Raw genomic sequence first — 27,464 nt, 5'->3', positions numbered from 1 at the left:
ATGTTATAAAGATAAAACACAGGAGAATTGACTGACTTAAAATTATTGACACTAAAGTTTGGGTATAAGCAACTAAAGAGAGGGGATGAAAGCTATTATATAATTTAGTTGTGCTCTTATATATTATATCTATTATTTTAATCTAAATTCAAATGTAGTGCTTGTATAAGTTTCTATGCACTTTCTATTGTTATCTTTTCTTTTTACATAAAATCTTTAAAAAGAGAGAGAGAAAAGAGAAGTTTGTCTTGGATGAAAAGGCTGCAAGAGGTTTGGCAGTTAGCCCAAAAGGAGAAATTGACAATTCTAATTCCTATTAGAAAGGGACTTGCAGTCACTCAAAATTATACAGATAGACAGCTGAAATGTGCTAATTACTGGTATGAAAACTGTAAATGCAGACATGTTGCAAATCATCTATTTTCCATTTGGTGAACTGAGAAAATAATACAACACTGGCCACAGTTGACTCATCAGTCAGCATGCTCAGTGGAATGTTCCGAACTACAAACTGTCAGCAGCGCCAGCTCAGTGTGGGCTTCATGTCTGTCACCTTAATTCTTGATTAAGTCACAGAAAATTCTGCTGCCAGTATGAGGTTCATTGATTCTAGAAGCACTGGGTTCTCTAGTGAAAATTCATTCTCTGGTTTCTTCTCTCTGTCTCTACATTGTTATATGGAAGTTGACTGCCCAGCATTAATAGCTGGAAATCTAGTATAGCAACCGTTCTTTGCCGCCCTTTATTTTAGACAGAAAGTCTGCTTTCTTTGAACAGGTTTTAAGATGTGTCAAAGGAATTTATGGTACATGTATTGTTTCTGAACTACATTTTGTTCCATTCATTGGAAAGCAACATATCAGTAGTGTCTCTTTGTGTTTGCTGTCAAAGGATTCCTGTTAGGCAAAAGTCTTAACTTTCACATTTCATGTGCAAGATAAGCGTCTTTGTTTGGTCTGTTGCATTGTAGTAAAAAAAAATTGTTTACATTTTTATTTTTTTTAAAAAAAACAAAATAGACCTAATACATAATAGAAATGAACATAAGACAGCTATAGTGAAAAATCTACATACCAGTTTCTGTAAAAGATTTCTAGATATCTAAAAATAAGTCAGTCCACAGTTGTTTTCTATATGGCATACATTCAAATATAAAGTTGTAATGTCTTCCATCTATTGAAATACTGATGGCCATTTATCTCTCTGGTGTTGTAATCCAGTTGTGGGATTCTGGCCTTATGCTGCTTGTGTAAAAGGCCCATGGGCTTATATTTTAGCAATAAGATTTTTTGAACACAATCCATTCAACAAAGTTTTGAGCCTTCTTCCAGGCCAAATAGCCCTCTTTCCACTTAAGCAGTGTTTTCACCAGTGGAGGAAGGCTCCTTAGGCTGGAGGAAGGCTTCAGATTATTGCTGAATGAAGTGCTAAGGTGTGGGCCATGATTATGGAGGCGGAGTCTGCTATGTAGTGCTTGTTTGTTTTTTAGGTGCTGATACTCATATATATGGTTGTACTGATACCCTCCAATTCCCTCCGCAGGACTTGGGAGAGCTCCCTCAAAAGTGCTGGTACTAGGGGTGTGCACCTGAAAAATATTCGGATTTCCAGCTTCAGGTTTACCCAAACTGGGAAAAAGCTTCGGGAAAACCCGAAATCCAAAGTGGCATGCTGCTTCGGATTTGGATTTCTAAGTCGCTTTGGTATGCTCCATAAAGATTCCAATCATACTGAAGTGATGGGAGAGGAAGGAGGCCCACCCCCACCCTCAAATCCCATCCCTCCACTCCACTTACCTGGCCAGGCGGAAGACTGGAACCGATGCTGTGCTGGCCAGCAGAGAAGGACTTCTCTGCTGCTGCCTGCCGCCGTGGCCACATGAGCAGAAGGCCTTCCCCGCTGCTGCAGTACAGCCACGGCCAGTGCGGCCAGCTGACTGACAGAGAGGGCCTCCCCTGCCACCGCGCAGCCATGGCCAGCTGGCTGGCAGAGATGGCCACTGCTGCTGCTCCAGAAACCAGCGGGGAGGCCTCCTCCTCCAGCACGGTGCCAGGTAAGTGGGGGTGGGGAGGGTAAGGGTAATGATTAGGGAATGGGAAAGTTTAAAGGTCCCTTTCCTGCCGCTTGTGAAAGGGCCCTTTAAACTTAACCCCTGGGGCCCTGAAGCTTCTACATGCATTATGAATGCTTCAGGAAGCTTTGATTTGGGATTTCCGAATCTGGCCCCGATTTGGAAATGCCAAAGCTTTCCAAAACAGGCCTAATTTGGGTATTTTACCCAAATTGGATACTCTGACTATTGCCACAAAAAGTCCTGCTTTTCAGCATCCATCTTCACTCAGAAAAAAACTGAGGCAAGAATCTATGTGCTAGTCTAGGGGATTTCCAAAATACAGATTGTAATATCAGAACTGTGTGGTATCACATATAGTAACGGTTTGTTTTTTAAAAAATGGATCTAATGTAGAGGATATTCAGTGTTTCTGATACTTATGTAAATGTATGTATTTATATCCATGTAATTTAAAGAAAATGCTTATTGATGTATTGTCGAATGCTTTCACGGGCGAAGAATGATGGTTGTTGTAGATTCTACGGGCTGTATAGCCGTGGTCTTGGCATCGTAGTTCCTGACATTTCGCCATCAGCTGTGACTGGTATCTTCAGGGGTGTAGCACCAAAAGACAGAGATCTCTCAGTGTCACAGTGTAGAAAAGAAGTTGGCAGGTAATTTATATCTACTCAGGAAGGTAGGGTTGGGCTGAGTCATCTTGTAAGAGTTTCCCAGGGTGTGGAATGCTAATGGAGGGAAGCTTCACTGTATCCTGATGAGGTTCTTTTGCATATGGATTGGTGCTTGATATGCTAATCTTCTCTGCAGGGCTATTGTCGGGTATAGAGTATTTTCTTAGCCTGGTGTTTTTCAGGACTGGAAACCATGCTCTGTTCATTCTTAAATTCTCTTCTTTCCTGTTGAAATTGTGCTTATGCTTATGAATTTCTATTCTGTTTTCTATTTTACCCAGGGTTTTACCTCAAAAACACCTTCCCTTTGTTGTTGTGTGTGACTTATATATTACTGCCTCCCTGACTCCCTCAAAAGGTTTTCATTGCTACCAAAGACTTTTGCCTTAAACTTCCTTGGTGTAACTGGTAATAGAGGAAGGCTTGTTATAGATGGTAGTTTGACAGAACAGTCAGTATGTGAGGGTGGTTGTGAGGTAAAAAGTAAGTGTGATGGTGGCAAAGTTTTGGTAAGCATATTGGTATCAGAATAGTTCCTAAGCTTCGTAGTTTCAAAAATAAGTATATCTTCTTGAGGGTATATTCTCAGATTCAGTCACACAGACTAATTTTCCGCACAGATCTTATTCTTCATTAACAGAATAAACCCTCTTCATAGCCACATGGACATAGATTCACTCAGGCCTTTCCACACAGCTGACCTGACTTAGATAGAACAATCTCTCAATCAGATATACACAGACTAATCCAGGTGAACAGTTTGCCTGACTTAGAACTAGGCTCTCAGGTTTCCACAGTTAGCCTGATTTAACCAGAATCTTTTCTCTAAGAGCAGAACCACAAGTGACAAAAGGCACAGATTGGACACTTGTCTGCTTCCCTCAAGTTTTGATGGGAAATGTAGGCATCCTGGTCTCGCAGCTTCGCTCTCTGACTACTGTCCAATGGACTTTTCAACTGTCACTTGTCCAACATTCTGCCAAGCTGCCTACATTTCCCATCAAAACTTGAGGGAAGCAGACAAGTGTCCAATCTGTGCCTTTTGTCACTTGTGGTTCTGCTCGCAAAGACTAACTGAAAACCTTTTCTTCAGCGCTGACTGAAAACTGCAGTTCGCTCCACCATTTATAGTACAGCTACCGTCCAAACAGAGCAGACTCCATTTACGCTTTCAGCCCTCCTCCTTTCCTCGGAGGCCTGCATTTAAACTCACAGTAACAATTATTTAAAAACCCTACTATAGCAAGCAGAAATAAAATCCAAATTAAATTCATAATATGTAAGACATTACACTTATGAATGCTATTCACATCTGCAGTACATAGGGTTGCTGACTGTAGCTTGTGAAATTCCTGGTGAGGTCAGTGCTGAGGAAGGCAGAGTTTGGGTAGAGGAAGAAGCTCAGCAGGGATGTGATGCCATAGTCCACCTTCCAAAGCTGCCATTTCCTCTAGAGGAACTGGTCTTTTCTGGGAGAACTCCAGGCCCCACTTGGAAGTTAGCAGTACAAGGAAGTTGCTACACAGCTCCTTCCATGAAGCAGTTTATATGGGTGAGCTGGTGGCCACCTTTTTGGATCGATTTAGAGGCTCCCAATCCCAGCTTCTTAGAGCAGAACCACAAGTGACAAGAGGCACAGATTGGACACTTGTCAGTTTCCCTCAAGTTTTGATGGGAAATGTAGGCAGCTTGGCAGAATGTTGGACAAGTGACAGTTGAAAAGTCCATTGGACAGCAGTCAGAGAGCGAAGCTGTGAGACCAGGACGCCTACATTTCCCATCAAAACTTGAGGCAAGCTGACAAGTGTCCAATCTGTGCCTTTTGTCACTTGTGGTTCTGCTCATAGTGTTCACACCAAGGAAGCACACATGCAGAGAAATACATAGAAAATCTGGGTGAGCTTAGGTGCCTTGCTCAGAAAAAGGACTTGTTTGTTGAGACACATTCTCACAAAGAAATGAGATATGCAAACTGGCAGAATATATCCAGTTGCGGGATATGAAGTTACTAGAGTTCTTCACTCTAGTAAAGAGTTCAGTAGCACCTTTAAGACTAACCAACTTTATAGTAGCATAAGCTTTCAAGAACCACAGCTTTCCTCGTCAGATGCATGGCTAACTCTTCTGGAGCTTCACTCTAGTTTTTTTTTCTCAAAAGGAAGGAAGAGTTGTTTTTTAATTTATCAAATGATAGTGGCAAAACGTTTTGTTGGTACCTTATTTCTTTATTTTTTGGATGGAATTATGCAGAGACTAGAGGTACTATTTCATATATGTAGCATGTGTCAAAAGGAGAGAGAACTTCCTAGGGATTTCTGTTCAGGGTCAAACCAGAGTGATGCTGGGAGATTTTCCCAGTATTTTAAAGGGACATAGCAGACATGTGAGACCTTTATTTATTCAGTATTTAAAATATTTATGTCCTACCTTTTTTCTGAGAGTGAAGGTGGCTCACATAGGCAACACTAAGTTGCAGTAACAATTTTAAAAAAAAAACAACATAGCAGAGTTAAAACAACATGTTTCAGGATAAGAAAAAAATTCTCCTGTCTCTTCATTTTACTGAGTAAGACAATCTTTCCCAGGGGAAAAGGACTCCTCCCCTCCCCTTTTCTGGCCATTCAGAGTGAATAGTTTATGTGTGACTTTTCATCAGGGCATGTTTTGCTGCATCCCCTAGTCTTCAGTTATGCTGATCCATTTCAGTTATGTCATCTTTGGTGAAGTGTTTGGAGTTAGAAGTGGGTATCAGGGGATGTGCCTTGGACTGGTTAAAATCATCTCTCATGGAATGGACTCAGAGGGTTGCTGTGGGAGACCAGCTATCTCCAGAATGAGTATTATCTTGTGGGATTCCACAATTCACATATTATTTAACCTTTATCTAAAGACTAAGAAGAGAAATCATTAGTAGCTATGGAATTGGTAGCCATCAATATGCAGGTGACATCCAACTCTATATCTCACTATCCAAATCACTTCGGATACAGTAGAGATCTTGGGTTGCTACCTGAGAGCTGTGGTCAGATGACTTAAAGTGAACAAATTGAAACTGAACCCAAACAAGACGGAAGCGAAAGCAGAGATATTGAAGGTAACATTGTTCTCCCCACTTTTGATGAAGTTTGTCTGACCTTCAGAGACTGGGCCAAGCTAGAAGTGATGAATTACGCTTGAATGGCAAGTGAACAGATTCACATGTATTCCTCCCTTACATGGAGTGCAAGTGAACAGGGAGAAATACATGTGAGTCTGTTCACTTGCCATCCAAGTGTAATTCGTCACTTCTAGCTTGGCCCTCAGTTAAGAGCCTAGGGGTTATGCTGGACTTCATGCTACTGCTAGGAAAGCAAGTTAAGGCAGCTGCAAAAAATGCCCTCTATAAACTCAGTCTAGCCTGAAAGATGATCCCTACCTCAAAATGGCCCTCATGGATCCATGGCATGGTAACATCGTGACTTGACCACTGTAATGCACTCTGCATAGGTCTCCAACAGTACAATCAGTCAGTACAGTCAATCAAATCATAGACTATTCGTGTTACTTATGAGGGGGATCTGAACTTTGAGTACAGTTGGTATCTGGTGATTTGTACTTCCAAGTGGGATATATATCTTTAACGCAATCTCTGTAATGTTGAACCAGTGGTGGTAAAAGAGACCCTTTAAATACTTAACTATATATATGAGTCAGCGTGTTTTCTTACACCATGGAAGAAACTACATAGAACACTGATTGATTGTACTGTTGTGAGTTGATATATGTGTTATATTTATGGTAAATTAGTGTTGATTGGTATGAGATGTATTTTTATTATGCTTGTGTAACTTAGAAATAAAACAGACAACTTCCTTGACAAAGGACGACGAAACAGGATCCGGGCAAGCAGCCTGTTGGGAGAACGTGCACCCCGATTGTCTCTCTGCCCGTTGAGGGTGTGGGCAGTGAAGTAAGACCCAGATACAGTTGGAGTCTCCAGCGTCATGATAGATCTGTATAACAAGGAATAGAGCATTAACCATTTTATATGGAGTAAAATACAAGGAAATAGCACTGGATTTTTTACACTTACCTTGCATATGTGTGAAGATAGTCCAGACAGCCCTCCTATTTAAATGTCCTAGTGTGGAGGCAAGGAGTCGGTTTTACACTCCATAGGAACGTCTACCATCCAGGATACAAGGACCATCGGGTTAACCAGCATAGGAATTCTAACACAACCAGGTTTACGAATCAACACTTTATGTATTTATTAATGGATTTCTATTTCAGATTAGTGCAATTTCTATTGAAAGTTAAGTAGAAATAGTAACAGAAAATCTCCATGGTGAATTTTTGATATGCGGTGTGCCGATTAGATAAATTTTGATACTGTATTTATATTATATATTCCTCTGTACTGGAATGTTCTGAATTGTTTTAGACTGTTTGAGCACTTTGCACTTTAGAGATTGTGGTATATTTGATATTGGAGTAAGTTGTTTATTGTACTCCATGGGAGACTGTTTGTCTTCAGATCTAGCAATTTTCAACCCATGGGAGCCTCGTGTGGTTATTTGATTTTTTATTTTCTTTGGTGGCATTTTGGTGACAACTCCTAACACTTTACGTTTTTTGATTTACTTCAGGAGCATCAAATCTTTTCAGAATCTCTGTTTCTTTTAAGGCCTCTGGGGTTCTTACTGTTGCTCCTCCTTATATCACCTGAGGAAAGGAACCCCTTTTGCTGAACCTGTGTGTCTTTTAAACTGCTTGGGTTTCTATTACAGCTCCTGCTTACCTTTTACTATAAACTTTTACCTCAGGAGGGAAATCCCTTTTTATCAGATCAATCCTTTTCTTAATTCACTCTATGACCCTCTCCACAATACCTTCTTATAATTACCTTTAACTTTTACCTTAAAATAGCTTTTTAGTCACACTAAATTTCTTTACACACACACATACACAGCTTAAGGTGTTCTCTGTCTTATGTAGGCATTTACCTCAATAACACCTTTTCTTGGGGTTTGAATCCCACCTCTGATCCAACACTTATGGCAGACCCAGCCTTTCACATACCCTGCCACCCACTCTAAACCTCCCTTCACAGGTTTGAGAGTTTCCAGGCAGGTGAGGACTGGTCACCACATGTCACATGTTTGGCCTCCAATTTAGCAGGCAGAGAGCCCTGACTGGACATGGGCACAATCTGAATTACGATTTAAAAAAAAACCCGATTTTGGCATTTGCGCCATGGTGACTCAGCTAATTGGTTCCATCCACAGCAACCGATCCAGCAGTCGGGGGTTTGCTTGTTTGGGACTTGATCGGATATATTGGTTTCTGTTCGGAATTGCAGACACTCTGGCGCCAGTAATTTATTCCCAGGGCAACGGAGCCAGGGGAATGAGCTGTGTTTGTCCTCCTTCTGTCGCCCTCGAAACACGAATGGAAGCCCAGCTTTCCTTGATTAGCAGGCTTCCTTCCAACCACGGAGCAGCAACCCAGGGGAGAGAGGGGGAAGGGAGTGTTCTGAAGCCATGGGCACAAAGGAAAGGCAAAAGGCAGAGCGGGAGGCTGGGAGGCCGCCCGTGCCGTTCGTCTTTCCCCAGGACAAGGGGCGTGTGGGCAAGCCGGCCGCCCCTTGTCCTGGGGAAAGGCAGAAGGCAGCGCGGGAGGCTGGGAGGCCACATGCGCCGTTCGTCTTTCCCCAGGACAAGGGGTGCGCGGGCAAGCTGGCTGCCCCTTGTCTTGCGGGGCAGGTGAACGGCGTGGGCAGCTGCCGAGCCACTCGTGCTGCCGCCAGCTCCGCAGCGCACCGGGACAGCCAGCTTGCTGCGTGGGTGGGGGGCGACCCAGGAGCGTGCACGCGCGCACACAAGAGCCTGACTACGGTTGCCCTGGGCACTGGCAACTGTAGATCCGGCCCTGGGAATGTCCCCTCCCTGAGGGGAGGCGGCTCATTGCCGGGTTAAAAACTCCCCCCTCTACTCTAAGTGTGTGTGTGTGTGTGTGTGTGTGTGTGTGTGTGTGTGTGTGTGTGTGTGTGTGTGTGTGTGTGTGTGTGTGTGTGTGAATGTCCCCTCCCTCCCTGAAGGGAGGCGGCTCATCGCTGCCTCCCCCTGCCCGCCAGGCCTGGCAGCTGCTGCCACCAACCACCATTCCTATATCACTGGAAACAGCGGGTCACCCTCCCGCTTTGGCCTTCCCGATTCCGGATTGGAAATGGGACTTGATCGGTTAGAATCGGTGGCCTGGGTTCGGCAGCGCCCTGGATCCACGAACAGCTTAATCGGTATTTTTTTTTGGATCGTGCCCATCTCTAGCCCTGACCCAAATCTTCACATGGTCTCCTTTCTCATCTTCCAGAAGCTCCACCAGACAGACAGCCTATTTCCTGTATTTACCTCCCCTCACCCGGCTACTGCCCATGGCCATTGGGGAAAGGGAACTCAAAGTTAACTTTCCCTATATAGCAGCCACTATTTTCTTAAACTTGGCCCATTTAACATCACCAGACTATTTAAGGTCTCTGCGTGTGATATTTTCCCTCAGACAACAATTCCAAGCCAGCCAGGTTGAAACAAAAAAAGATTAAACTTTATTTCCAAGATGTAACATAGGACTAAGTGGTTTTAAACTCATAAATGTAACGAGGTTAAACAGGGAATGTTTCAATTTAACAGAACAGGTTTAACTGCCAGCTATTTGTCTGTCGCCTTTTCTCAGCAGCTCCAAAAGCCTTTTCCCCAGAGGACTCCAACTGGCCCTGGCTCAGCACCCCACTCTCTCTCATTGGTTGGTTTCTTGGGAGAGGCAGAGCTGGAGCTAGTCCTGTCCATCACACATGCATATTACTCCTATTCTGCAGTCACTTCATTGACTACCTATCAGTCATTAGGCTTAATTTTAAGGTTTGGGCTATTACATAAAAAGCTCTTCATGACCTTGGTCTAGCATAACTACTGGACTGTCTCTCTCCCCATGTTCTACCACAGCAGCTTTGTTCATCTGAACAGGGCTTTCTACTGGTGCGACCTTGCAGATGCACAAAATCAACAGCTGTCCATTCTCTGTTGGTGGCCTCCGCCTTATGGAATGGCCTACCTGAAGAGGTCAGGAAAGATCCCACAAACTATGGAAACCTGAATTATCAAGAAGCCTTTTCACTCAGGAGGGTTGACTTGTAGGGAAATGGTCTCCAAGAGAAGCATTAGGAAAGAGATAAGGACTATAGACAATACTACCATGTACTGTCTATTGCTGTAAGTATGATCCTACTGGGTAGTTGCTGTGTTGTTTAATATGTTGAGTTTAGAATTGCCTATGCTCAGTTTCAGCATTTTTTCAGCCCTGTATTGGATTTCTGCAAAAAAAACCCTTCAAATCTATGCAAATTTGCGTTTACCTTTTTGCATTGTTTATTGAAATGCCTCTTCAGTTGATTGTATCGACTTTCACTATGTAATCTGCCTTGAGTCTCATTGAGAAAGGCTATAAATAACATAAATAAAATAATTTTCTCCAATAATGTCTCCAAATGCCTTACATTTGATATTTGGAATTTTGTCTATTATTAGCTCCAAAGTATCTGCTTTAGACTTTAGGTCACAGAATGGGATCATGGCCTAGATCTAGTTCAATGAACTTCCTCACATTCAAGATGCTATAAGCCTTTTTAAAAAAAAAAAAAACTTGCCTTTGAGGTTTAAGCTTTCTTTTTGTTCATGAAAAAAATCTTGCTAAAATCCACAGGACTTCCTCTTGAGTCAGTGCTTTTAGAATGTCAGCCCTGCCACCTGATGAGAAGGTAATTGTGTATGAGAGTATGCCTGTATGCCTTACATGCATAGTTAAAATGTATTGAAAGCAATACCCAAAAGCACTGAAGCTATAACTTGAGAGTGGATCAACAAATGGGCAGTTATTATGAAGCAGCCACGTTTCCTGGGATTTGGAGGCACTTAGCTTTCTGGCTGATACCCAAGGAAGCCAATTATCTCCCACTGATAATATACTCTAGAGTGTAATTATTCTTCATGCAGGTATATATACTTGGAAAAAATTATTTTTAGTAAGTTGAGTAGTTGCCCAGAATACTTAGTACACTGATTTGACAATTTGAACTGTCCGTAGGAGAAAGGCTTGTATAAATAAAGCTTCTGCATGAAAATGTTTTGTGTACCGTGTACATAAAAGTAGCTTAGAATGCTTGCTATTCAGAAGAAAAATCTTCTGTTGGGATAAAATCTTGACATGGTATTCAAATCCATAATTTAATATATATTATAATTTTGCTGAACTCTAGTATCTAACTACCTCAGTGTTTTAACTTTTTTTGTTTTTTAAATAATTTTATTTAAAAGAAAAGAAAATATAGTAAAGCAAGTGCATAGTGTAAAGGTTATGCAAATTCTAAATTAGACATTAAATTGAAACTTATACAATCTCATACAAACAATAAGAATATAAACAGTACATTTATAATAGTTTTGGGAATAAAACAAACAATACATTTAAGCTTCTTTAACCTGATAAACAAAACATTGCATATTTGACTTCCCTAAGCCTAGATACATAACATTTCTCCTTCTCTCTCCTTCCCTTCTTCCCTCTAAGCTTCTATATCAATTAGTTTTGCCTAAGTAATCAAATAGATCCTTCCATTTTTTTCAGAACTCAGTTATCGGTCTGTTATGTAAGTAGGTAGTCAGTTTGGCCATTGAAGCATATTCGTGAATCTTATCTCTCCACTCTGGGAGACTCTCCCAGAGTGTTTAAACTTTTGATTAAAATTTAATGCTTTCCCCTGCTTATAAGAACTATATGCATTTTTTTTTGGATAACAGTGGTGCAGGAACTTACTGTGAAATATGCTTTAAGTTTACTGAAGTATGCAATACTATGTTCCACAGCAGACTGTTGTTAGTACACAGTGTTTTTACTACAGCAATTTATTAAGAACACTTCTGGATTAAAAGAACAATTAATTTTGTAGCATGAATTTTTATTTAATCTTTCAATTTTTTTAAACTTCTATGACGAGCAAATATGTTCAACCCACTCTTTTATTCTTTTAATGAAAACATAAAAATCTATTAATATTAACATATATACATAAATTATGTACATTCACACACTTTCAAACTATTTTATCTCACAGAGATAATTAAATCTAATGGGCTATTCAGATTCTAAATTGTTGGAAAAGGTAATAATCTTTTTTGCTGTTGATATTACCTCAATATATCTAATTCTTAACACGGCCAAATATGTGGATACTTAAATCCAGAGGTTGAAGCCATGAACAGACAAGGCAGATCTTTCTATAAGCCTGAAAGATGTCCCAGGTTTGCAGAAAAATTTGAAATGTAAAAGAAATCTCCTCCCCCCGCAAATAATAGAAGCAGTGCCTAGAGCTTTAAGAAATGAATGCTTGGTCATAGCTAGGCAACCATACAAGTTTTGGCAGCCTTCAATCCTTAGTTTCTGTCAGTAAAAGGCATGGGAAGGGGCAGGCCCTTCCAGGACTCTTTTGGCATTTGGATTAGGGTTGCCAGGTCCTTCTATCCTCCCAGCAGGAGGGTTGGGACTAGAAATGGGCATGAACTGAAATACAAACCAAAGTTCATGACGAACCGGGCCAGTTCATGGTTCACGAACTGCTGGTTCGTCAGAGCCCATTTCTGATGAACCGCCACGAACTTCAGGCTGGTTTGTTTGGTTCATTTTTTGGTTCATCACTGCAGACAGCCTGGCGCTGATCAATCAGTTTCCTAGGCAACAGGGGATGGACTTCCTGGAGACCTTCTGCTGACCCAGAAATGGCCTTCTGCTGGCCCGGAAGTGACGATTTGCTGACCTGGATGTGTCGTTTACATGAACCAAATGAACCAGTTCACGAACCGGGCAGGTTCGTGAAAGTTCATGGTTCATGAAATGCAACAAACCACGAACCACACGGTTCGGGTTTTTTTCCAGTTTGTGCCCATCTCTAGTTGGGACCTGGCACTTACCTTTCGCTGCCCAGGTTTGAATCCTTGTGTGTGCACGTGCTCCAGCTACAGCGTGATGGCACTTCTGGAAGTGACGTCACCACACTGAGTGCATGGCGACGTCACTTCTGGAAGTGATGTTGTCACGCCGGCCACGGGAGCACTCCCGCACTCTGAATGGCTCTGATTCAGCTGGTTTGAGACCTAAATAGTCCCCTAAATAGGATCCTAGGGAGGATTCACTGAGGCCTGGCCTTTGGTACAAAGGCCTTTAACTCTTTCTTTCTATTTACCTAAATGAGCACCTTCTCAGCATTGACTGACTAGAAAACAGAAACTATATGTTTCTATTTCACTGTCAATTACATTAATTAACTTCTGATAATTAATATTCTACCTGTCTAAGGTAATATTTTCCTGCTGCTAAGTATGCATATTATCTACAATTTATTGTTTACCATTATTAGCAGACGCCTACTGCATATACTATATATAATCTCCTTGATTTTCATAAATGAGAACTGCAAAACATTCAATTCGTAGAAATGATTCAACTAATTGCAGCAGAGAGCTTCTGTCATCCAAGAGGCACAGTGGAATCAAACATTGCTTTAAGGTAGACAATTTAAAAATATGTTAATAACTCGAGAATATCATCTGCCATCCTCAGGTTATCATTTATCAATGTATGCACACAATACCACCTGCAATAAAAATCTCTTAATGTTGATGAGGAAGAAGAAGTCCAGTTCCATCTTTAGTTTGAGGTAAATGTCAGACGTATCTTTAATTAAATCCCAATTTTCCGCTGCTAGGACATAGTCTTATTAAAAATGTGTTGTGATTGAGGCTGTATTATTTATGTAGCTTTTTTGTATGTCAGTCTCTTTGACCTTGTTCAGACTGAATAAGCATAGAAGTGTGCCTCACATCCCACAGAAATCATGGGAAACTATGTTAGTCTCTACTAAGTTCTGCACACAAAAAAGTCCGTTCCAAATGATCTGTAAAGAGGATTGGAAGTGCATTATCCAACGTGTGCGGAATCAGCCAGAGTCTCCTCTTTCCTGTTCCGGAAGCTTCACCAGGCAGGCAGCCCATTCCCTGTATGTACTTCACCTCTGCTGGCTACAGCCCAGGGTTCCTGGGGAAAAGGGAACTTAGAGAATAACGCTGTTTAGCATGGTAAGACACCCAGTAACCTTAACGACAAGTGATAACTTCCCTGTGTATATACACTGCCACCATTTAAACTTGGTCCATTTAATGTGACCAGAGCATTTGAGGCCTGTGTGTGTCTTATTTCCCCTCAGCCAACGATTTCAAGCCAGCCAGGGTTAACCAAAACAAAAATAAACCTTATTTACAAAATGGAATACAGGAGTTAACAGATTTTAAACTAATAAACAAACTGAACTTATTAATTTTGAAAGGGCCATGTGAGAAAAGAGAAGATGGTTTTGTTACAATGAGATTATTTTTCCTTATGTGGCCATGACCCAGATTACAAAAGCTGCCCATTTTCTTCTTTGAGAGAAAGTAGACCAGTTTTATCTTTGCTAGGAAAACTCTCACCTATTTAAGATTAGTTCACATGGTGATTTTGAAAATAGCATATATATTTAGTGTTCTGACATTCCCAAATACTATGGAAATACCTTCATCCTTACCAAAAAACCCCCAATGTTTTTATGAAACCAGCTATACTTACCTTCTAGTATGCTCTTACGATCATATATTCTTTAAAATTGTTGCTACTTTCTATCTGAAAAACTTGCTTATGCCAAACCATAAACACCACAAATTTCAAGTTGTTGTGTTATTGTTGGCAAATCCACACATGCATCAATATCTCTGGTCGATTTACAAGCAGTATATAACAGACGTCAGGAGTAGGGATGTGCGTTTCGGCATTCAGAATGCCGAAAGAATGCCGAAACAAAAGTGTTTCGGCTTCTTTCGGGGAATGCCGAAACGTTTCGGGGAATGCCGAAACGTTTCGGGTAGCCAAAAGAAAAAAGCCGAAGTTTCGGGATTCTTTCGGCTTTCTTTCGGCTTTTCAATGGGAAAATGCCTCCGTCTTCCCGGACGTCTGGGGGAGGCATTTTCTCACCGAATAAGCCCAAAATTGGTGGGGACCTTCCTCTAACCCTTCTCTAACAACCACCCAAGTTTCAGACAGATTGGACTTTGGGGGGTCATGTTATGGCCCCCCAAAGCAGGTCCCCCCATCCTCCCATAAGAAAGCGAAGGAGCAGCATATTGTTAGCATGCTGCTGCTCATCTTCTTCATTATTTCCTATGGGGAAAAATGAAGAAGCAGGCTTCCTTTGCCAGGGGTGGCATTTTGCATGCAAAATGCCCCCTCACCCTCAGGGGCCCTTCTCCCACCCCTCCTCCCACCCCCCACCAAGGCTCAGCCTGCTCCCACTTGGGGGGGCCATTTCATGGCCTCCCCAAGTAGGTGCTCTAATCTCTACCACTGACAGCTGGGGGAGGCTTGTCTTGCCAGGGGTGGCATTTTGCATGCAAAATGCCCCCAAGCCCTCAGGGGCCCTTCTCCCACCCTTCCTCCCACCCCCCACCAAGGCTCAGACTGCTCCCACTTGGGGGGGGCATTTCATGGCCTCCCCAAGTAGGTCCTCTCAGCCCCTAAAGTCCACCCCTTACAGCCCCACACAAACCCAATTCCCCCCCAGCTGCCACACACAGACCCAAATCCCCACATTAGCCCCTCACAGACCCAAATCCACCCCCACCTGCCCCACACCCATAACCCCAGGAACAGGCTGGCAAAGGCCAGCCCTCTCCCTTTGTTCCCTATGCTGGGAACTTCTAAACTCTCTTTCCCTGGGCAATTCTGCACAGCCCAGGGGTGCCACAATGGTGGGCACACTTCTGAGTGCCAGCTGGTCCCTGTGAAAGAGCACCTGAACCACAGACACCCTCCCTCAAATTCCCCCACCACCTACAGAGATGGCTGGCCAGCCAGCCCCATTGTTCCCTATGATGGGAACCAACTGCACAACAAAGAATAAAACAAGAACAACACAAAATAAAGTTTTAAATTTTTTTTCTCCCTTCCAAAGTACAAGTAGGCAAAGCATTATGACACATTACACCAGCAGTCCCCCACACAGAAAAATAACACAACTCACTTAACATCAGAGAATCACAAAGCACGATTCCTGTCAAAAACACTTTATTTCTTGAACAGCTTTAGGTTACACAGCAGGGGGGAACACCAAAGGGCATGGCAGCACTATCTTACACAAAAATAACGCAACTCACTTAACATCAGAGAATCACAAAAACACAATTCCTGTCAAAAACACTTTATTTCTTGAACAGCTTTAGGTTACACAGTAGGAGGGCACAACAGGGCATGATAGCAATGTACTACAAAAAATAATACAACCCACTTCACCGTTTTTGACAGCAATTGTGTTTGTGTGATTCTCTGATGTGAAGTGAGTTGTGTTATTTTTGTGTAGTACACTGCTTTCCTGCTCTGTGGTGCCTTCCTACTGTGTAACCTAAAGCAGTTACAGAAATAAAGTGCTTTTGACAGCAATTTTTTGGGGCGATTCTTTAATGTGAAGTGAGTTGTGTTAATTTTGTGTAAGATACTGCTTCCATGCCCTTTGGTGTTCCCCCCCTGCTGTGTAGCCTAAAGCTGTTCAAGAAATAAAGTGTTTTTGACAGGAATTGTGCTTTTGTGATTCTCTGATGTTAAGTGAGTTGTGTTATTTTTGTGTAAGATAGTGCTGCCATGCCCTTTGGTGTTCCCCCCTGCTGTGTAACCTAAAGCTGTTCAAGAAATAAAGTGTTTTTGACAGGAATCGTGTTTTGTGATTCTCTGATGTTAAGTGAGTTTTGTTTTAATTTTTTCTGTGTGGGGGACTGCTGGTGTAATGTGTCATAATGCTTTGCCTACTTGTACTTTGGAAGGGAGAAAATAATTTTTTTTAAACTTTATTTTGTGTTGTTCTTGTTTTATTCTTTGTTGTGCAGTTGGTTCCCATCATAGGGAATAATGGGGCTGGCTGGCCAGCCATCTCTGTAGGTGGTGGGGGAATTTGAGGGAGGGTGTCTGTGGTTCAGGTGCTCTTTCACAGGGACCAGCTGGCACTCAGAAGTGTGCCCACCATTGTGGCACCCCTGGGCTGTGCAGAATTGCCCAGGGAAAGAGAGTTTAGAAGTTCCCAGCATAGGGAACAAAGGGAGAGGGCTGGCCTTTGCCAGCCTGTTCCTGGGGTTATGGGTGTGGGGCAGGTGGGGGTGGATTTGGGTCTGTGAGGGGCTAATGTGGGGATTTGGGTGTGTGTGTGGCAGCTGGGGGGGAATTGGGTTTGTGTGGGGCTGTAAGGGGTGGACTTTAGGGGCTGAGAGGACCTACTTGGGGAGGCCATGAAATGCCCCCCCCAAGTGGGAGCAGTCTGAGCCTTGGTGGGGGGTGGGAGGAAGGGTGGGAGAAGGGCCCCAGAGGGCTGGGGGGCATTTTGCATGCAAAATGCCACCCCTGGCAAGACAAGCCTTCCCCAGCTGTCAGTGGTAGAGAAAAGAGCACCTACTTGGGGAGGCCATGAAATGGCCCCCCCAAGTGGGAGCAGTCTGAGCCTTGGTGGGGGGTGGGAGGAAGGGTGGGAGAAGGGCCCCAGAGGGCTGGGGGGCATTTTGCATGCAAAATGCCACCCCTGGCAAGACAAGCCTCCCCCAGCTGTCAGTGGTAGAGATTAGAGCACCTACTTGGGGAGGCCATGAAATGCCCCCCCCAAGTGGGAGCAGGCTGAGCCTTGGTGGGGGGTGGGAGGAGGGCTGGGAGAAGGGCCCCAGAGGGTTGGGGGGCATTTTGCATGCAAAATGCCACCCCTGGCAACACAAGCCTCCCCCAGCTGTCAGTGGTAGAGATTAGAGCACCTACTTGGGGAGGCCATGAAATGGCCCCCCCAAGTGGGAGCAGGCTGAGCCTTGGTGGGGGGTGGGAGGAGGGGTGGGAGAAGAGCCCCTGAGGGTAAGGGGGCATTTTGCATGCAAAATGCCACCCCTGGCAAAGGAAGCCTGCCTCTTCATTTTTTCCCCATAGGAAATAATGAAGAAAGATGAGCAGCAGCATGCTAACAATATGCTGCTCCTTCGCTTTCTTATGGGAGGATGGGGGGACCTGCTTTGGGGGGCCATAACATGGCCCCCCCAAAGTTCAATCTGTCTGAAACTTGGGTGGTTGTTAGAGAAGGGTTAGAGGAAGGTCCCCACCAATTTTGGGCTTATTCGGTGGGAAAATGCCTCCTCCAGGCGTCCTGGAAGACGGAGGCATTTTCCCATAGAAAAAAGCCGAAAGAATGCCGAAATAATGCCGAAAGAATCCCGAAAGCCGAAAGAGATTCTTGTTTCGGCTTTCGGCTTTAACGATAGAGAATCTTCTTTCGGCTTTCTACTTTCGGCTATAGCCGAAAATTTTTGGCTTGCACACCCCTAGTCAGGAGAAATAGCTTTTAGTTTCTTTTGTGACAAGCTTGGCTGCCATTTGTTGAATCTCTCTAGTTCATTGTATTCCACCTTTTTCCCGTGGAGCTCAGGTCAGAGTACATGGTTCTTTCCTTCTCCGTCTCCTGTTGTATCCTCACAACAACTCTGTACGATAGGTTAGGCTGAGAGTGAGTAACTAGCCTAATAGTGCAATCCTAAGAAGAGATATACCCTTCAAAGACCATTGAAGTCAGTGGGCTTAGGAGAATTAACTCTGTTTAGCATGGTAAGACACCCAGGAACCTTAATGGTGAACCAATTTTTAACCTCCATTCTACCAGATCCTAGTCTAATACTCTAGCCACTATCCCAAACTGGCTCTCTAGGTGAGTAAAATTATGTACAGATTTCCTTTTTTTAATGTCTTATAATTTATTTATTTATTTACTTCATTTATACCCTGCCTTTTCCCCTAAAGGTGACCCGAGGTCATTTGCATCATTCTTCTCTCCTCCATTTATCCTCACAACAACAATCCTGTGGTAGATTAGGCTGAGAGTATGTGATTAGCCCAAGAAACCTCAGCAAGCTTCCATGGCAGAGCAGGGATTCTAACATGATCTACAGTCTGACACTGTAACCATGAAATAGAGCCCCCATACGCTTTTTTCTACTGCTGCTGCAGCTATTACCTGAACAGAGGGAAGAAAAGTGTCCTTTTTCCTAAAGCTTTTTTCTTAAAGCTTGTAGGCAGAGTGGAAGAGACTGCCAAAGGTAGGTGCATCAGGCCAGGTTGCGGGGGAAGGATAATAGGACTACCTGCCTGCTCTGGTTCACTGCCAAAACCCATGGAGCAGGAGAAGTGAGACAGGCCTTTGACCCAGACCCATGGCCACTAGTGTTAGACTAGCAGCAGATGCTGCTGCCTTACCACTAGCTAGGAGAAGAAGGGATGAAATCCAGGCCTGAGAAGATGTCAAGGCCCTAACTGAGAAGACGCCAAGGCCCCAACACTTGCAATTGCTGTGGAAGTGAGCTTTATAAGCCCTCTGGGTTCCTTAGCATAAACCTTGGCATAGAGACTGCAGCAGACTGCAGGTTATGATTATTTGCATGTCATTTTTGCTCATCATGTAAAAAAGGCAACTCATGGTGGCTGCTTAGGGTGGTAAACTGGTAGCAGTGTGGCAACATGTGAGGAGGCAATAGCAGACGTGTTGCCTCATGTCTGCCATCTTGGGTTCATTCATGGTGACCTTTGGAGGAAGACCCTTTTTCTGCAGCTCACTTGGTTCTGGCTGAGCATGTGGTATTGTATGAAGAGTTACTATCCTTATGGTAGGGCCTAGAGTTCTTCCAGAATTATAACTGATCTCCGGACTACGGAGAATATTTCCCCTGGAGGAAATGTCAGGTTCAGAGGACCTCCTTGGAATCACACAACTGCTGAGCTCCCTTTCCTCCTTGAGTGCCATCTCCCCAGGCACCACCCCTAAATCTCCAGGAATTTACCAAGCTGGAGTTAGAATCATAGAATCATAGACCATACAGACCATCTAGTCCAACCCCCTGCCCAGTGCAAGATCAGCCTTAGTTGGTAACCTTAGCTATATAGAGGGAGGATGCTTGGGGAAGCTCAGCAGCTTGAGCCATCTCTGGCTTCACATCATTGTCACCACCATCAAATTAAAATAACTCTAGGACCTGGGTTTCATTTTTTTAATTTATTTTTATTTGATTTATTTACATTATTTATAGTCTGCCTTTCTCACTGAGACTCAAGACAAGTTATACAATGTGAGTCAGTACAGTCAATTTCAACTGCATTTCAATACACATGTAATAGGATATATACCTGCAAATTTGCAAAGATTTAAAACCAGCAGAAATCTAATACAGAGTTCAAGAAATGCTGAAACGGAGCATAAGCAATTCTAAGACTGACATATTAAACAACTTAAGGACTGCCCAGTAGGATCATACTTAAAGCAGTATTAGTAAAATCAAAATGTGTTACTCTGGCATTGATGGTTCTGACAAATTGTCCATTATGTACAACCTCTGGAGACTCGGCAGGAGCATGGTACAAATGCCCTTACTTAACACTGCTTCACACCATTAAAGCAAGGAGCACTCACCAGACTGGTGTATAGCAATGAATTTAGGAATTAGCTTGTATAAGAGATGTTTCCAGTCTCTTGCTACTTGGTGTTCTGATATGAGCAATGGTTATTAAGAAAATGAGGCCTTTGGTTGTTTCGTTTAGGAGTGAATTAATTTAAATACAGAAGTGCAAAACAATCCAGACGCAGTGTATTTAAACCATCCAGGTGGCAATCTTAATCTGTTCTTGTTTACTGTCTAATTTAAAGAAAACGGCCCAACAGGGAGAGATGCAATTAGATCTGCATCCTATGATGAATTCTCCTGACTTATGCTCAGCATGATTCTTTTAAAACCTATTTTCTACTAAAAACAAAAACAAATTCAAAGCAGGAGCTGCATCAACTTGGCATAATAAAAACTGCTTTATACAAATAAGATTTTAAGGTTTACTGCTGTCCCAAGGATTCCCTTCTCTCCAAATTTGTTTTAACTGGCAGACGTGAGGGGGGGGGTTGCTGTTCCCCCTTGGAGCAGGGGATCTCTCACTCCCACCCTCCACCTCCTGCCACTATTCACCTGGCTGGCAGGGAGAAAAGGTGGGGAAAGGGCCTCCTGGGGTATGGTCCCGGTACAGTGTAACAACATCACTCCCAGGAGTGATATCATCACGCAGGCCCCTGGGAGTGCTCCCATGCTTTGCTCCAGGCTATTTTGAGCCCCAAATGGGCCGTTTTTTTAAGAATTGGCCCAGTGTGAAGCTTGGGAGCACTCCCAGGGCCTGCATTATGATATCTCCCCTGGAAATGACATTATCACATCATTGCCAGGAGCACAGGTGCGCGAAGTTTTCCTCAGGGTGAGTGCCAGGTTGCCCCCCTCCTACCAGGAGGGTAAGGGGACCTGGGAACCCTATTTGAGGGTCCTTAAAAAACAAAAGAGTATTGAAAAGATTTTAAAAAATAAAATCACTGTTTAGAGTGGAAACTCATATTCCTATTCAGGCTGTTTATTGAGATTTTTAATGCATACATAACATAAAAAAACAAGTCTAAAAATGTGAATACAGTGATGAATGGCAAAGAAGAAATACTTGATGTAGAAGTGGATATGCAGGCTAGGAAGGAATACAAAGATACGAAGATAAAAGAGCCAGGGCCTTGCCTTTCAGTTTGCAGAATTTCAAAACAATATCTACATGTAAAATGCATTGGAATTTTACATGGATAGCTTAGAGGGCCCAGCAGTGTTTAGCCTAAAAGGAGATTACAAACTCTAGCAATGCTCTCTTTGTAAACATATCTCAAAATGGCAGGCACTCCTGACCGTTTACAGTTTATTTCATTTGCCGCCTTAAGGGTTGAAATTTAAGATGGGTACATAGCACCTTAAAGACCATCTATCAATTTAATTCAATTCAAATACCTTTAATGGCATACAGACCATCTATATTTCCACAGTACGAACTTTCGAGAGTCAGGTATCTCTTCATCAGATATCTGATGAAGGGAGCTCTGACTCTCAAAAGCTCATACCCTGGAAATCTTGTTGGTCTTTAAGGTGCTACTTGACCTGAATCTTGCTGTTCTGCTACAGATCAACAAGGGTACGTAATAGGGTTGCCAAGTCCCCTTACCCTCTCGGCTAGAGGGGGGAGACCTGGCTTGCATGTGCATAACATGCACGGTCCTGCAGCTGAGCAATGACATCACTTCTGGTGACATCACCACACTGGTGCAGGAGTGCGCGCATGGGCCAATTTGTGCCTCAAACCAGTCCAATTCAGCCCATTTGGGACCCAAGTCGGCTTGCAGCAAAGCGCGGGAGTGCTCTTGGCACTGCCCCAGGAGCACACCCGGGAGGCCCGTTCCTGAGCCTTCCCCCCCTGCTGGCCAGATAAGTGGGGGCAGATGGCAGAGAGTGAAAGCGAGGGATCCCCCACCCCCACCGGGGAAATGGGATCCCTAGTACATAGTGATTTGTATTTCATTTCTGCATGCTATTCTGTTATATGTCCTGTTTTTGAGAGCCAGTTTGGTGTAGTGGTTAAGAGCGCGGGACTCTAATCTGAAGAACCGGATTTGATTCCTCACTCCTCCACTTGAAGCCAGCTGGGTGACCTTGGGTCAGTCACAGATTCTAGCTCTCTCAGCCCCACCCACCTTACAGGGTTTTTGTTGTGGGGATAATAATAGCATACTTTGTAAACCACTTTGAGTGGGTGTTAAGTCATCCTGAAGGGTGGAATATAAATCAAATGTTGTTGTTGTTGTTGTTGTTGTTGTTGTTATTTATCTTTGTATCCTTTGTGAATTTTCTAACCCCTTAAGAAAACATTGAAATGAGTGGCCATTGTCACATTCTTTGGCAGTGAACCATGAATTAATTGTGAATTGTGTGGAATAGTAAGGGTTTTTATTTGTCTGTTCTGAATCTACTGATGCTTAGCTTTATCAGGTAACACTGAGATAATGTTTAAAGAAAGAGGAAGTTTTCTTCAGAATTTCCAGTTTTATTTGCTTCCCTAATACTTCTTCCCTTTACACAGCCACCTGTACAAATTGAGAGATGGTCAGTGCTGGTAGGAAAATCCATGTGAGGAAAAATGGGGCAAACCCTGGAGCAACATGGTGTTTGGGGGTGTTTTGCTACCATTTTTTGCAACAAAACAATCCTGTTGTATGACAGATTCCATTAGGGAATCACTACAATTAAATATTTTAAAATATTTCCTGGAGCCAAGAATGCTGCTGAATAGGTAGCCATTTACCTTTTTTACCTTCATTATGGTGTCAATTGTTAGCGAGGCAAGAAGTGAAAAAAGATCGATCCCTCAACTTGCAGGAGTCAGGGTCAAACATAAACCATATAGCAAAACTTCTACTGATCCACCTGCTCAGGCATCTCAAACACACAAAGAGGATAAGCCGTGGCAACCTTTTTTTGTTTTGAGGATCAGCTATGATTCCATTTTGTTGATTGCCAAAGCCAAACCCATTTATTCTAATTCAGTGCTTTATTTATTTATTTAAGACATTTATACTCCACTTTTCTCCACAATGGGGACCCAAAGCAGCTCACATTTTCCCCTCCTCCATTTTATCCTCACAATAACAACCGTTTGAGACAGGTTAGACCGAGAAAGATTGACTAGTCAAAAATAACCCAGAGGGGGAGATTTCAAGTCTGGTTCTCCTGGATTCTAGTACTGCAATCTAACCACTGCGTGATACTGGCTGTAAGGCAGATGACATTGATAATGCTTCAGTAATTAGTCTGTTGCCTCAGCACAACTGACTTCAAAAACGAGCTTTTACAAATAATCGTATTATTTCTATCTAAATTTAATTTTTTAAAAAATGGTCCAGCTACGATATTGCATGATAAAAGCCAAAAAGTAGATATTCAATGAGTTAGTCCCCTTTATAGAAATTTATTAACAATTTTAATTGTATTGATTTAAATTTATTTCATCATTTCATAATAAGTTAACTAATTTGTGTTGTAACTAGTATAAGAACCAAATCTGTCAATAAATAAAGTAACCATATTGAGCATTGTTGATAATAATCAAATGACCCGCGTCTACTTTAGACTAGTAAAATGTTCAGCCCCGATTCCTTTGTGCTTTCTAGCCTGCTTAAATGGGAGGTATCTGGATTGGTTGGTGGCATGGCCTTTATTGTAAGGATCTTACAGTGCAATCCTATGCAGAGTTACTCCAGTCTAAGCTAATTGATTTCAATGGGTTTAGAATGAAGTAACTTTGGTTAGGATTGTACTGTTAGACTAGGATTGCTGGCAGATGCCTCGGCGCATATGTCCTCCATCAGGGAACACGATGAATGCCCTACTGGCTCAGCAGTTTTGTTACTAAAATGCAAGCAGGTTCCACTTCTTTCTAAAGTGCCCCTTTTAATATCTCAAAAGCATTGCAATTTAAATAGAAGTGGGCTTTGCAAATGAAAATGTGTGCATTTCTGTTTGATAGGAGTTGACAGACTAATTACTTATTGCCAACTTCAGATCAGTTGCTTGGGTACCTAAAATGATGGCTGGACTGAAACTGGAAGCTGAGCCTTGAGAAATGGAAAAAAGAACAGCAGTATAAATTAGCTTTCTACACCGTACCTCTTCTACGAACATCTGCTGTGTGCTGATGGTAGTTTCCTAATATTATCCAAAAGACATTCAGCTCTGTATCAATTTACTTTTTTATCAAACAAAGTGTTTTTGATTTATTCACAGTGAAGCTTTTGAAAGATAACATGTCTTGTTTCTCTGTCTACTGAGTCTTTAGGTCTTTAAGGTAATAGTTAAAATAGCCTTTTCTATTTGCTGTCTAGGATTTGTTGACATTAGAAACATTTTCTGTGCTGATAGCTTTTTAATGGGTTCTGGAAAAAAACACTTTTCACCTCATTTATCTACCTGGTTATTCTGCTGCACTACTGAGGTTCAACTGCAGTCTTTCCTACAAAGATTTATGTGTTCATAGGCTATTTTAATAAATTAGGTGCCTCACAAGGTATGACTGGGATAGTACAAGCAGCTGTAATGTATGGTGTAGATGGCAGCGTTCCCAAGTGTAGGTGTAACCTGAGGAAGGGAACAGAAGTATTCTCAGCATAAGAAAAGAGTTATTTGTCTTGTAACATTCAGTAAAGGAAGATGGGGGGAGGGAGAAACAGGCTCTAAGGGGGTGGTGGGAATAGCTTGATGGGAAATGTGCATGGAACAAAGGGGGAATAGAGGGAAAAATTAATTTACAAATCTCATTTTATCCTTTTTTCATAGTGCGACTACATGACAGCATATCAGAAGAAGGTTTCCATTACTTAGTCTTCGATTTGTAAGTATATACACTAAATATGTTTTGTATAATCATACCAACATTCCCCTCAACCAGATGTATACCTGTTTTGTGTACACTGCAACACTGGACTTATGAAAAGGGTTTCATAGCATAAATCATCCACAGGGGCCTGTATTCAGTCATGAAATTCTGAAGACTTAATTACTACCAATTCCCACCTCCTGCAGTAACACACTCAGCCCTTCCCCTGAGTTTTGTTCTTGTGAGTCAGCAGCTCCCCAGGAACAGCATAGGGTAGCTCTGCAGTATGGGGAGAATATGTGGAAATCACCAAGCCTCATATGAAGATTAAAGTGTCTTAAAACTCCAAAACTCTGTTGCTGGATAAAGGCTAGTACAACACTGAATGAGTAAATTCTATTTATTGATGTATTGATATCTGGTTTCACTGTAACATGCAAGTTTATAGCAGGGCTGGATCTACAGTTGCTGGCGCCCAGGGCAACCGAAGACTGGCCACTCGTGCGCGTGCACAGTATGCACGCGCTTCCGGCGCTGCATGATGACGTCACTTCCGTGACATCATCACGCAAGTCAGTGCGTGCCACCCCGCAGCAAGTCAGCTGTCCCGGTGCGCCATGGAGCTGCCGGCGGCAGTGCAAGTGTCTGGGAGGCCACCCGTGCCATTCACCTGCCCTGCAGGACAGGGGGTGTCCGGCTTGCCATGCACCCCCTGTCCTGCAGGGCAGGCGAATGACGCGGGCAGCCTTACAACCATCCGCGCTGCCTTTCACCTGCCCTGCAGGACAGGGGATGTGCAGCATCCGGGAGCGTGCCCCCTGTCCTGCTGCCCGCACGCTCCCGGAGCTGGCAGCTGTGCCCGGCGCCCCCTCTTTGGTGGCGCCGGGGGCAGACTTCCCCCCTGCCCCCCCCCCCATCAATCCATCCCTGGTCAATCTGTGATCTTGTTTCAAATCCTTCCTTCATGCCTGTAGATTGATTGTGTGGTTTTGGCCAAGACACAGTGGGTTGGATCCAATTGCTCCCTTCTGGTAAGTCTTCCTCTGCCAGATGCAGCAGTTAAAGTATTCTCTAGTTCATGAAAGCTTATGCTACACTAAAAAACATTTCTTTTTAAATTGTCACAGTTTGTTTTTCTCCAGTGGAGAAAGATTTATTAGAAAAAGAGTCATTGGATCCAGTTCATCAGCTGTATTCAGACATTGTGAACAAACTTCAGTTTGTTCAAAACGAGAATAAGACAGGAAGTCTGTGAGTTCATGCTTACCCTCCTCTCCTTCTACACAGTGTTGAAACTGAAGACTTCTTGGTTTGGAAAAAAAATCCAGATGGTTGTGATGTTCCAACTGATCACTTTAAAAAATTGTGGTTTATTTCTCACCTACATGCTGGGATTTTCAACTGTAGTTTAGTCCTGGTTTAGAATCCTTGAAGGTGAGAAATGAAACAATTTATTAATGAGCCCCAATGTAGATATCATCTTTCTCTTTAGGAAGTCTTCAGTCTCAGCTCTGCATGTGAGAAGAAGCAGTGGGGCAGAGCCTTAGACTTTCTGCTTTACTTTCATCAAACAAACCGTAGTTCCCTCATAATGCCTGAATGCAGCTATATTTTCAACCTCAGCTGTCTAACTGCAAGATGGTAATGTCATCAAATTTCATCACTCGGATTTTTCCAAGAATGGAGGAAATACTAAACATTAAGATAATTCTGTTACAAGATGGATGACTCTGTTGCCTCACTAAAAAAAGCCTTCAAATGCTCCAGGATAAGGATATCTGAGAGACTGCTTTACAGTTACCAAAAAAGACCTTGTTAAGGGTGGCCCGGCCTTTAGAGATTCAGCTTGCGACTGGTGGTTCTCTACCCAAAAAGTTTTTTGTTTTGCATCCTTTTACCTTTTTTGTGTAAGGTTGAATCAACTTTTACTGAGGTAGGTGGAGAATTAAATTCTTATGAAATTTTTATTCTTTTGCCCCTGCTGCGATTATGTTTGTGGGGGATTATGTGAGGGTTTTTTAAACAAAAAAAGTGTATTTTTGGTTATGTGAGCTGGCTGCCTGGATTACTGTGATGAGAAGGCGGCATAAACATATTTAAAGTACATATTTTACAAAACCTATACTACAGCATTACAAAATAAATCAAGGGAGAATGGGAGATTGTTGTTCCATGGAAGTTTAATTGTCTAAAATCAGGAAAGAGGTAAGAACTTCAATAAAGGTTAGAAAAGAGCACAGAAATATTTCTTGTGGCTAATCTATATTTATAAAGAATTCCTATACTAGCACCTTATTTACTGAAGAACCAAAGGGCAAAGAAGGTCATTGGTA

General features: G+C 42.8%; 1 protein-coding gene across 14 annotated transcripts in view; it reads left to right on the top strand.

Moving 5' to 3' along the window:
- CAMK2D (calcium/calmodulin dependent protein kinase II delta) overlaps positions 1-27,464 on the top strand; it is a 196,632-nt gene that overhangs the window by 92,197 nt on the left and 76,971 nt on the right. For all 14 annotated transcript variants that reach the window (XM_054990284.1, XM_054990282.1, XM_054990279.1 and 11 more), the window contains exon 4: positions 25,092-25,146. In XM_054990284.1, the coding sequence (XP_054846259.1) occupies positions 25,092-25,146 (55 nt within the window). The remainder of the gene's footprint in view (positions 1-25,091; positions 25,147-27,464) is intronic.

Source organism: Eublepharis macularius, chromosome 10 (assembly GCF_028583425.1).
Source record: "Eublepharis macularius isolate TG4126 chromosome 10, MPM_Emac_v1.0, whole genome shotgun sequence".
In the NCBI taxonomy this organism is placed as follows: Eukaryota; Metazoa; Chordata; class Lepidosauria; order Squamata; family Eublepharidae; genus Eublepharis; species Eublepharis macularius.
Note: the sequence above shows the minus strand (reverse complement) of the source record. Positions and strands in the feature narration are given on the sequence as shown.